Source organism: Oryx dammah, unplaced genomic scaffold (genome assembly GCF_014754425.2).
Source record: "Oryx dammah isolate SB20612 unplaced genomic scaffold, SCBI_Odam_1.1 HiC_scaffold_6, whole genome shotgun sequence".
NCBI classification, from domain to species: domain Eukaryota; kingdom Metazoa; phylum Chordata; class Mammalia; order Artiodactyla; family Bovidae; genus Oryx; species Oryx dammah.
In genome coordinates this window covers 42,313,097-42,325,993 of record NW_024070190.1, presented here as the reverse complement: position 1 = coordinate 42,325,993, position 12,897 = coordinate 42,313,097, and the positions used below count along the sequence as shown (strand labels likewise).

General features: G+C 37.3%; 1 protein-coding gene across 1 annotated transcript in view; it reads right to left on the bottom strand.

The window, feature by feature from the left end:
- The window catches only part of TMEM26 (transmembrane protein 26), a 67,567-nt gene that overhangs the window by 33,842 nt on the left and 20,828 nt on the right, over nucleotides 1-12,897 (bottom strand). The window contains exons 2-3 of the mRNA XM_040242302.1: nucleotides 8,249-8,327; nucleotides 2,465-2,578 (exon numbers count right to left, since the gene is read on the bottom strand). Of these exons, the coding sequence (XP_040098236.1) occupies nucleotides 2,465-2,578; nucleotides 8,249-8,327 (193 nt within the window). The remainder of the gene's footprint in view (nucleotides 1-2,464; nucleotides 2,579-8,248; nucleotides 8,328-12,897) is intronic.

Sequence of the window (12,897 nt, the reverse complement as noted above, 5' to 3'; positions counted from 1 at the left end):
CTATTATTCAACATAGTTCTGGGAAGTCTTAGCTACAGCAATCAGACTGGAAAAGAAGTAAAGCTTTCACTGTTTGTAAATGACATGATACTGTACATAGAAAATCCTAAAGATAGTATCAGAAAATTACTAGAGCTAATCAGTGCATTTAGCAAAGTTTCAGGATACGAAATCAATACACAGAAATCATTTGCATTTCTATATGCTAACAATGAAAAATCAGAAAGAGGAATTAAGGTATCAATCCCATTCACCACTGCAACAAAAAGAATTAAATATCTAGGAATAAGCTTATATAAGGAGACAAAAGAATTGTACACAGAAAATTATAAAACACTAATGAAAGATATCAAAGATGACATAAACAGATGGAGAGATACTCCATGGTCTTGGGTAGGAATAATCAATATTGTGAAAATGACTATACTACAAAATGCAATCTACAGATTCAATGTGATCCTTATCAAATTATCAATGGCATTTTTCACAGAACTAGAACAAAAATTTCACAATTCATATGGAAACATAAAAGACCCCAGACAGCCAAAGCAGTCTTGAGAAAGAATAATGGAGCTGGAGGAATCAACCTTCCTGACTTCAGGTTATACTACAAAGCTACAGTCATCAAGACAGTATGGTCCTGGCACAAAAACAGAAACATAGACCAATGGGATAAGAAAGAAAGCCCATAAATAAACCCATGCACTTATGGATACCTTATTTTTGACAAAGGAGGCAAGAATATACAATGGGGCAAAGACAGCCTCTTCAATAAATGGTGCTGGGAAAACTAGACAGCTGCATGTAAAAGAATGATATTAGAACACTTTCTAACACCATACACAAAGATAAACTTAAAAGGGATTAAAGATCTAAACGTGAGACCAGAAACGATAAAAACTCTTAGAGGAAAACATAGGCAGAACACTCGACGACATAAATTAAAGCAAGATCCTCTATGACCCACCTCCTGGAGTAATGGAAATAAAAACTAAAGTAGACAAGTGGGACCTGATTAAACTTGAAAGCTTTTGCACAGCTGAGGAAACTAAGCAAGGTAAAAAGACAGCCCTCAGAATGGGAGAAAATAATAGCAAATGAAACAACTGACAAAGGATTAATTTCCAAAATACATAAGAAGCCCATACAACTCAATCCCAGAAAAACAAACAACCCAAGCATAAAATGGGAAAAAGACCTAAACAGACATTTCTCCAAAGAGGACATACAGATAGCTAACAAACACATGAAAAGATGCTCAACATCCCTCATTATTAGAGAAATGCAAATCAAAACTACAAGGAGGTATCACCTCACACTGGTCAGAATGGCCATCATCAAAATACAAACAATAAATGCTGGAGAGGGCGTGGAGAAAAGGGAATGCTCTTGCACTGTTGTGGGAATGTAAATTGATACAGCCACTATGGAAGATGGTATGGAGACTTCTTAGAAAACTAGGAAGAAAGCCACCATATGACCCAGCAGTCTCACTCTGAGGCATATACCCTGAGGAAGCCAAAACTGAAAAAGACACATGTTCACTGTGACACCGTTTACAGTAGCTAGAACATGGAAGCAACCAAGATGTCCATGGACAGATAAAGAAGTTGTGGTACATATACACAGTGCAATATTACTCAGCCACAAAAGGAACACATTTGAGTCAGTTATAATGAGGTGGATGAGCCTGGAACCTATTATACAGAGTGAAGTAATTCAGAAAAAGAAAGATAAATATCATATTCTAATGCATATATATGGAATCTAGAAAAATGGTACTGAAGATTTTATTTATAGGACAGCAATGGAGAAACAGATATGGAGAATAGAATTATGGACATAGGGAGATGGGAGGTGAGGGTGAGATGTATGGAAAGAGTAACATCGAAACTTACATTATCATATGTAAAATAGATAGCCAAGGAGAATTTGCTGTATGGCTCAAAAAACTCAGTCAGGGGCTCTGTATCAATCTAGAGGGGTGGGATGGGGAGGAAGATGGGAGGAAGTTTCAGAAGGGAGGGTATATATGTATTCCTCTGGCTGATTCATGTTGAGGTTTGACAGAAAACAACAAAATTCTGTAAAGCAATTATCCTTCATTAAAAACTAAATTCATTAAAAAAATATATATAGGGCAGATCCCAATCTTTTCCTTAAATCATTCCTTCACAATTGTCTGTATCTCTCTTTGTACATAGGTCATCTGATCTAAGTGTTAAAGGTTCCTTAATACTGCAAGTTAAATATATTTATTAGTGCATATAAATATATATGCCCATTAGGCTTGTTAAATATGTTTAATAATAGTTCAAAATACAATTATCTTGTGACTTTCTGAGCCAAACAATTGGTGAATTTCCCTAGGGAAGAATGAGCTGAAAGGTATAGAAAGTGGTATTCTCACCAAGTGAAAAGGTGATTTGTTAGATCCCTTACCATACAAGGAGAAAGCTCTCACCGTCTCAATGAGGTCATCTGCTCTGTTGGTACGTTCAGCTGACAACAGAGTTTGATTGAAGTCTTCTTTTCGGCTGGTATTCTGTGACAATCCTCCAGATTGGCCACTGCAATACTAAGAAGTATTTTTTAAAAGCAATGTGTCAGAAAATATCACAGTAGGCAGCATTTAAGATGGCTTCAGTGTATCTAAGAGAGTATGAGCAAAGATGTGAAGTTTCTGTAGTATGCATAAACATTTTCAAAAAGCAGAATATAGCCTTGAGGTAGAAACCACTTTTCAGTTAATATGAGAAAAAAACCAAATATACATGTCTCATTTTCCCACAAGTCTATGAGGCTGTAGATGCTCTAAGTTCACTGTGGAGAGCTGTAGAATTTATGAACTGACCTCTGGGGTCCCTTTCTTAAATCATGGAACAATTATAAAACAAACCAACAACCAATGAAAGCATGTATGATCCTGGTCAAAGCATTCATTCAACGATTTTATTACTTGTTCAGAGCCTCTTTATTTAAAATACCATTTTGCTAATGTAGGTAATTCAGTTACTTTCAATCATGTCTGTTAAGCACTGTAACAACCCCCCAAAAATGATAACATATCCACCCATCAACATATACATTTTACATCACTCTAGAAGCCAATTTAGATTTATAGAAAAGTTACAATAGACCTAAAATAAATGGCATTTCCCCCTCCTTATTCTTACATTTTGCATGTAAATTTCTTTATGTCACTATGTGTGATTTTTAATCCAACCAGAAGCTGGGAATCTGAGGTAGAGAAAGAAAACAGTACATAAGAGAAGAAAGGTATGATACTTCAAAATGTAAGTGTAGCCAATGATTATTTCACAAACTCATTAAAAAAAAGACTGATTTTTTAAAAAAATCTGCAGAGCTAATATACATTTGAAGTGCACACACACACACCCCCACACACAAACACAACCACCACTGCACATCCATGATCACACATTTGGATTTAGAGATTTTTCTTTTTTAATGCTATCACTGAGAAGTATATTTTTCTTAATTAATTCTGGATACTTCATTGATCATACTATCAGCTACTTGGAAAAGTAGAAAGGAAAGTCTGTCAAGAAGCTATTTTTTTTCCCTTCCATCAAAACAACTAGTGTTATGGATGGAAAAACAACAACAACTAGTATTATGGGTGAAATGACAAGAATAATTAAGAAAAATGACCATGTGCCATATCTCTAAGAGCAAAAATGTAGTTGTTTGCACACTTTTTTTATATATAGTTAAGGCTCCAAGAAAAGATAATGAAGATAACAAATTAAATCTTTGAACCAAGCAACAAATCCTCATTGCAGGAGTTCTGTGACTCTAAGAACCTAATGTTCAATAGGAAACATATTTGAACACTTCTTGGCAGGCATGAAAGCAGATTGTATATTAAAAGTGGTGACCTTGATATCTTTTTCACATTTTTATCACTAAAAATCCATAGACATCTTGTTATTTTTAAAAAAATAGTCATCTGTACTGCAGCATAAGATAACATGATGGCAAATGGCTTTGTAGCTCATATTATGGTATAAAGACCCGAGTCCCTGTTCATTCTTAGAATTCTGTTTGTTATAAATTGATGCAACTTTATTTTAAGTGGCAGTTGTATTGGATTGCACAGAACAAACTCCTAAGACCTAACCTGACTTATATTGGTTTTATGGTAATACTGTTTACAATCAGCATTATATAAGTGAGTTACACGGATGATCTGGGTGCCAAAAAGTCACTTTTTCATGGGCTATGTCTGAAAACCTTTAAAAGCTTCAAAAACATTCCTTTGGTTCAAACCAGACATCTTCAAGACCAGAATATTTCCATTGCTTTAACTGTGCCAATTCATAAATAGACTTGACTAATAGTTAAGGTCATAATTGTTGTCACAAACATTTTCTTTCCATTCATGTATACCCAGTCAGATTCAGAAGTGAAGGTACAGAATTGATCATCTAAGAGAAATGTTATCATGAAATAGGTCAGGATGTTTTTTGAATGCCAAGTCATAGGTTAGAATGTTTAGGGTGCAGAGTAAATGGAAAATGTGAAAGCAAATTAAATTATCCTTTTCAATCATGAAACATTCAGATGATATTGATGTGAATTCCTATAAAACATAAAACACATTATTGAAAAAGGCAGTGTGATTTAATGAACTAGGGGTTAAGACCCAGGTTCTAAACCCTAGAACTGCTGTTGATTAGCTGTGTGGCCTTGGGAAAATTACTTAACCTTGCTGAGTTTCAGGTTCCTATTCTCTGACATAGAAATCTACATACCATGTCTAACTTAAGGAGTTGCTGGGTATATGAATGAAAAAAGTATCTGAAAATAGTTTGAAATAAAGAACTATATGAAAATGTATGATATGATTATTATCATAACCAAGATTTCCTACATGACTAGACTAAGAATTTCTGTACCTTCCTTTATTCTGCCATTTTTTATTTCTTTAAATGCAATTCTAATACTTTTTTGTCTCTCTCTCACTTTTTTCTACTTCCAACTCTGCCCACCCTGCCCAATTCACAATCTGGGCATTCATTTTAATTCTCAGTGTCAAAATGAGTCAGATCCATTACTACTAAAGGTCCAATTTCTTTTGTAGTGTGAAAATAAGAGAGGTACTGCCCGGGGCTCAAAAATCTTTTTTTTTTTAATTAAAAAGAGAGTTTTTGGTTGCATGCTATTTGTTGTAACAGGATTTGACCTGTATATCAATTAACTATGCAGAGCTTTATACTATAAAAGCATTTGGGGAAATGAATTGTTATTGTGGATGATAACCTTGTCATAGAATTGGATGTGAAAAAAGTGATTCAAGTCACCAGAGCTTATTCTCGTACCCCTGAAAGTAGTAAGTAGTAAGGAAATTAAAACAGTCCCTTGATATCCTAAAAGCTGTAGTAACTTGAACCAACCAATCTACTGCGACAAAAATTCTTTTGCTACAAACATAGAGATAGCCTTTGACATTAATATTCTTTAGACAGGAGATTTAGGCAGACAGATGTCTTCTTCATGCCTACATTATTGGTACACGCTTGTGGAATTCTGCAAAACTAGTCCACAGAACTAAACTCCCCTCTGTGTGCCTAAAATGTTGAGCAAGCATTTTCCAGAAAAGGTTTGAATATCTGAAACATGTATCAGAGGCTTAACTTTGCTATAAAGTGACCTTCTGTAGCAAAGAAATCTGTGACAGTCTCACAGATTATACCAGTAAAGATACTACAATATTATTATATCATAACTACAGTTTATCTATAAAACATAATCCTGTAACCTGAGCCCTGAAGATGTGAAGTCCAGGCTGCAATCTAATGGACTGTACTAACTGCCCCCACTCCAGTGTCAGATAGGAGCATTGATGACAATCAATCAGTGGCTGAATCCAGCCTAGATCTTGCTACCTAGGGTTGCCCATATAAGAAGTAATTCACTGAAAAATCAGCACCTCTCTCTAGAGTGGGATGGGGAGAGGCATGGGAGGGAGGTTCAGGAGGGACAGGATATAAGTCTGCTGCTGCTGCTGCCAAGTCACTTTAGTCGTGTCTGACTCTGTGTGACCCCATAAACAGCAGCGCACCAGGCTCCTCCGTCCCTGGGATTCTCCAGGCAAGAACACTGGAGTGGGTTGCCATTTCCTTCCCCAATGCATGAAAGTGAAAAGGGAAAGTGAAGTCGCTCAGTTGTGTCTGACCTTCAGTGACCCCATGGACTGCAGCCTACCAGGCTCCTCTGTCCATGGGATTTTCCAGGCAAGAGTACTGGAGTGGGGTGCCATTGCCTTCTCTGGATATGTCTACTTATAGTTTATTCATCTTGTTGTACAACATAAACTAGCACAACATTGTAAAGCAATTATCCTCCAATTAAAGAAATTTAAAAAATTAAATCAGTGCCTCTATTTATAGATTAGGGACTCACGTTAGAAGCCACTGTTTCTTTTCTAGGTCAGTGTGGTCTTAATATATATAGCCTACCCTTCCTGATCGTGGGTTCCTGGTTCCTCTCCTTTACACTTATTTTGGGGCACTTGAATGAAATTCCTATTTTACTAAGACAACTCTTAGGACCTCAGAAGTGAATCTCCTATGACCTGCAAGGCCTGTATTTTAAAACAGACTATTTCAAATAGCCCTTTCAAGTTTGACAGGATTGGTATAGCAGGGTACAGAGGATGGAGTTTTGTTCTTGTTGTTCCTGTGAATGTGTGCTAAGTTGCTTCAGTCGTGTTTGACTCTTTGTGACCCTATGAACTAGTGCCCACCTGGCTCCTCTGTCCATGGGATTCTCCAGGCAAGAATACTGCGATGGATTGTCATACCTTCCTCCAGGGGTCTTTCCAACCCAGGGATCAAACCTATGTCTCCTGTAGCTCCTGAATTGCAGACGGATTCTTTACCCCTGAGCCAAAGGGGAAAATGTCATTTTATAGGATGCTAGATGATTGAGCCTTGCCCATTCTTTTTTTTTTTTTAATTTTTATTGGAGTATAGTTGCTTTACAATATTGTATTAGTTTCTGCTGTACAGCAAAGTGAATCAGCTATATGTATATATATATATACATACAGCTCTTTTGAATTCCTTTCCTATTTAGGTTATCGAAGGCAATGGCACTCCACTCCAGTACTCTTGCCTGGAAAATCCCATGGACTGAAGAGCCTGGTGGGCTGTAGTCCATGGGGTCACTGAGGGTTGGACACGACTGAGCGACTTCACTTTCACTTTTCACTTTCATGCATTGGAGAAGGAAATGGCAACCCACTCCAGTGTTCTTGCCTGGAGAATCCCAGGGACGGGGGAGCCTGGTGGGCTACCATCTATGGGGTCGCACAGAGTCGGACACGAATGAAGCGACTTAGCAGCAGCAGCAGCAGCAGCAGCAGCAGAGCACTGAGTAGGGTTCCCTGAGTTATACAGTAAGTTCTCATTAGTGATCCATTAGTTATCTATTTTGTACATAGTATCAATAGTGTATATACAACAATCTCAATTTCCCAGTTCATCCCACCCACCCTCCGTTACCTTGGTATCCACATGTTTGTTCTGTCTGTGTCTCTATTTCTGCTTTGTAAATAAGATCATCTATACTAATGTTTTTTCCAAATTCCACATATATTCATTAATATCTGATATTTTTCCTCTCTTTCTGATTCACTTCACTCTAAGACACTGTCATGGGGCTTCCCAGGTGGCTCAGTGGTAAAGAATCCACCTGTCAGAGCAGGAGATGCAAGAGACATGGGCTCAATCCCTGGATCCAGAAGATTCCCTGGAGCTGGAAACGGCAACTCAATCCAGTATTCTTGCCTGAAAAATTCCACAGACAGAGGAGCCCGGCAGGCTAGGATCCATGGGGTCACAGAGTCCAGCGAGACTGAGCGACTAAGAACAAGTCTGTCATACAGAGCCCTGCCCATTCTTAGTACAGTAACTCCCGGAAACTGCAAGGGATAAAACCAAAATTGTATACCCCCATGTAAACTGTAGCATATTGGAGGGGAAGTGTTAGGAACAAGATCTCTAACCCAGATTATTAATAAATACTCTTAAATCTTAAATGAAAGCGACACTTTTATTAGTTTAGACAGATCATGGATTCATTTCCTTTTTGCTGAGCGTTCTTATTTAGTCAATTCTTGATAACTCCAGTTCCTTAGAAAAGTGCATTTCTGACAGAAATTGGATTATAATAGGAATGTAGTTTATTGCTGAGTATTCAACTTTGCAAAAGTACATACCTGGGTTTCATGGTGCATTTCAAGAAGCCATAATGATGGAACAATGCTAATCAGATATAAAAATATGGCTGGTGAAAACCTGTGAATGAGGTAAAAAAATAGTTCAGCTTTTATGATTTTTTTTTAAAAGGAAGAAAACAAGTGCACATACCCTGACCACACTGAGTCAAACCTTTTAATCTCAAATATTTATTTCAAAGGGGAAAAATGCATCATGTGATTCCTGCCATATGGATTATAGAGAAACAAAGCAACTGTAAAAGGCTCTAGCAGCTGTCATTCTCACTGAATTTCTAATCCAATTAATAGATGTTAATTTTAATACGGTTTAATGGGACACTGCCAATTAGTCTCAGGCACAAAACTGGATATTTTGTGTTTAATATGAAAGCAAATACAGCAACAGTAAATCTTGATTTCTGAACACTGTAATTTCGGGAAGGTTGACTACGTTTTTCAACATTAACCTGAAATTCTGAGAGCTCAAAAAATAACATTCTGCTAGAAGACAAAAATCAGATGATAAGGGATAAGACTAAACAAAATCAACAGGTTTTGTGTGTTTCTGCTAAACCTAGGAAAAATAAAAACACAGGCACACCTCATTTTATTGTGCTTTGCTTTATTGAGCTTCACAGATACTGTGTTTTTCCTTACAAATTGAAGGTTGGTGGCAACCTTGCGTGAAGCAAGTTTGCCAGTACCATTTCTCCAACAGCATTTGCTCACTTTGTGTCTTTGTGTCACATATTTCAAATTTTCTTATTATTATTGTGCTCTGTGATCAGTAATCTTGGATGTTACTTCTAAGATTCACTGAAGACTCAGATATAGCTAGCAATTTTTAACAATAAAGCATTGTTTAATTAAGCTTTGTTCATTGTTTTTTAAGACATAATGCACACTCAGTAGACTATGGCCTATTGTAAGTATACTTTTAAATGCTCTGGGAAACCAGAAAATTCATGTAACTCTCTGTATTTCAGTGGTATGGAAATGAACGTCCAGTATCTCCAAGGTATGTGTATACAAACAAACCAGAGATGAAGGGTTTGGTATCTCTTTGAAGGCTATCTATAGTAATTATTTTCAGACTCAAATTCAGAGGGCAGTCCATAGAGAGGACTCTCATTTGTACCTGGGCACATCAAATTTAAATGTTAGTTTTGCCACTGACCTCCCAGTTTGCTTCCTAATCGACAAAATGGGAACAGTCATCTATTCGTCGGCTCAGGCTGCCATAACAAAACCATAACTGGGTGGATTAAACAACAGAAATTCATTTTCTCACAGTTCTGGAGGTTGGAAGTTCAAAATCAGGCTTCCAGAATGGTTGGGGTTTAGTAAGAGCTCTCTTCCTGGTTTTAGACAGCCACCTCCCACTGTGAACTCACATGGCCTTTCCTGAGTGCATACACACCACAAGAAGAGAAACAGATTTCTCTCTTCTCTTCTTATGAAGCCACCAGTCTTAGTGAGTTAGGACCCCATCCTTATGACCTCAAATAACTCTACTGACTTCCTAAGAGCTCTCTCACCAAATATAGTTACTCTGGGACTTAGGGCTTCAACGTATGAATTTTGCGGCAACACAGTTCAGTCCACAGCGGTCACATTTATCTCACAGGAATTTTTATTATATAGTTGACCCTAGAACAACATGGAGATTAGGACTCTCTGTGTAGTTGAAAATCCACATATAACTCTGAGATCGACCCTCTATATCCACAGTTCCACATCCACAGATTCAACCAGCCATGGTACTGTTGTATGTATTTATTGAAAATAAGATGCATATAAGTGGACTTGCACAGTTCCAACCCATGTTGGAACTTTCTATAAAGCAGTGTCTGGCAGAGTTGTACATTCTATAACAAGTAGCTGTTACATAATTATGGGATGTCATGCAATGAAAACACATCCTTCAAAATTTGAACTAAGATAAAAATTACATACTTTACAAATTTATTTCTTCCAATTGCATTTTATTTTAGATTGGACTCTTGCTTTATAAATCATCTTAAAACTGTAAGTCAGTGTAATTTTATTAAAATACTTTTAGTACATTCATGCGATGGTTTAAGATGACCTGAAAAATAGAAATGTTAATTGCTCAAAAACAGAATTTGAGATGAAATTCTACTAAAATCATATGGTTATAATCCGGGGGAGGAGAAGGGAAGTGAACAAACCTAAATGGAGGAAAATATTTAGAATGGACTGTTTAAAGGCTATTAACCTTTTCACTAATATCTCCTTTCAACTTCTGGGAAGAGAAAGGGCAAGTGAAAGCAACACTTAAAAAAATCAGTATTTAAATAGACATTACCCTACCATCAATTTCCTGCAGAAATTAATTTGAAACAAAGGGTTATGGGTCATGATATTATTAGAATCTGACTTAGACAATGGTTGGGCTGCAGAAAGATATCCAAGGCCACCATGTCAAACATGCTTTTGGAAAGAAAAGGAACACTTAATTCTTTGACCTCCCATATCAACGGAAACATCAGGAGAGAATATTTCCTTTGTGAAATTGGGGAAGGATATGAATTCTGGTTGGAGAGTCAGTTGGAATATGTAAATCTTTTTTTGTTTATGTCAAATTTGGCTGGGCTGCAATTTTGTTGACTCTCTCAGGATTAATTTCAGGATTAACTCGCCTGGCAATACTGTTAAAATAATAATCTAAGGAAACTATATACTGAACATATCATAGTTCTTGGAAGAGTTCAAGAATAAAATAAACAATCAATCACCCTTAACATCTTCTGTGCATGAAATTTATTTCTACAATTGGAAAAAAGACTATCCTGTTTCAACATGTTCCTCTAATTAGAAATCTAGTTATGTATTTTAAAAAACATTCAAAATCTAGGATTTTCTCTGTTGCCTATTACAAAGATTAAAAATTCCCTAATCAGATACATATTCAAAGGCTTTTCCTTTCCTCATCTTACCTCTACTTCCCTTTCCTCTACCATATCCTATCAAGCTGAGCAACCCAGTAGTTTCAACCTGCTGTGTATTTAAAATGAAACAAAACAAAATGTTTTGGAAAGTTTCCCTTGTTCCATCCCTCTTCATCGTCAGACCTATTTGGCATCTGTGAAAGGGGGTGGGAATCCCATTAAGTGCCTGAGAATTAATCATATTCAAGTCAAGAGCATGTGAGTCCATTGTCTTCCTCCTCCCCCACCCCTGTTCCTGACCCTCTTAACCTTATACCTAAGAGGATTTGCTGGAATTCCCAAAGGCTTCCAGGTAGAATTATCAAGGAAATGCCTAGTCCACAAAGTGATTAATAGCAATTCAGAATTAGGAACTTCCTCCCCTAGCTCCTCTCTCTCTCCCTCTCTAGTAGCAGGCTATGGTAGGTGTTCAACTGATTTTTTTTTTAATTATAGAGAAAATAAAAGTCTGTTATCTAGAAAAGTATTGAAAGGTATAGATACATTCCATGTTTACATGAAGGGTACATTTCAGCTCTATGTTTTATTGGACCATGGGTCCCTGTTAAGAGCAAAGGGCTCTTTCATCCCTTCAGGTTGGTCCATCTGAGAAGAGAGGTTCTGATGTGGATTTTGGAGCAGTTGTCCTTCAAATTATGACTACTTGTTTCTGAAAGCCCTGCTCTTATTTCTCTATCAGTACCCTTCCTGTATTTTAAAATACAGGAATTCACTGCAGTAATTAATTTTAGCTTGTATTTCTCTTGTGCCCAGCACATTCTCCACTGTTTTCTTGTTGTGTACATTTATAATACGATTCGGCAGATCCTGAGTATCTAATTTATGTCCTTTCCCTCTTCCATCTCCTTCATCTTTTCCTCTCCTCAGTAGTCCCCACTGTCTTTTTAAATCTCCGTTGTTGTTGTTCAGTAGCTAAGTCATGTCTGACTCTTTGCAAACCCAAGGACTGCAGCACGCCCTACTTCCCTATCCCTCACTATCTCCCAGAGTTTGCCCAAGTTCATGTCCATTGAATCCGGTGATGCTTTCCAACCATCTCATCCTCTGTTGCCCCCTTCTCCTTTTGCCTTTAATCTTTCCCAGCAACAGGGTCTTTTGTAATGACTCGGCTCTTAACATCAGGTAGCCAAAGTATTGAAGCTTCAGCTTTAGCATCAGTCCTTCCATTGAATGGTCAGGGTTGATTTTCTTTAGGATTGACTGGTTTGACCTCCTTGCTATCCAAGGGACTCTCACGAGTCTTCTCCAGCACCACAGTTCGAAAGCATCAATTTTTCACACTCAGACTTCTTTATGGTTTAACTGTCACATCCGTACATGACTACTGGGGAGACAATAGCTTTAACTATATGCACACTTTGTTAGTAAAGTGATGTCTTTGCTTTTTAATACACTGTCTAGGCTTGTCACAGCTTTCCTTCCAAGAAACAAGTGTCTTATAATTTCATGGCTGCAGTCACTCTCCACAGTGATTTTTGAGCCCAAAGAAGAGAAAATAGGTCACTGCTTCAACTTTTTCCCCTTTTATTTGCCATGAAGTAATGGGACTGGATGCCATGACCTTAGTTTTTTCAATGTTGAATTTTAAGCCAGCTTTTTGCACTCTCCTCTTTCCCCTTCATCAAGAAGCTCTTTAGTTCCTCTTTGTTTTCTGCCATTAGAGTGGTGTCATCTGCA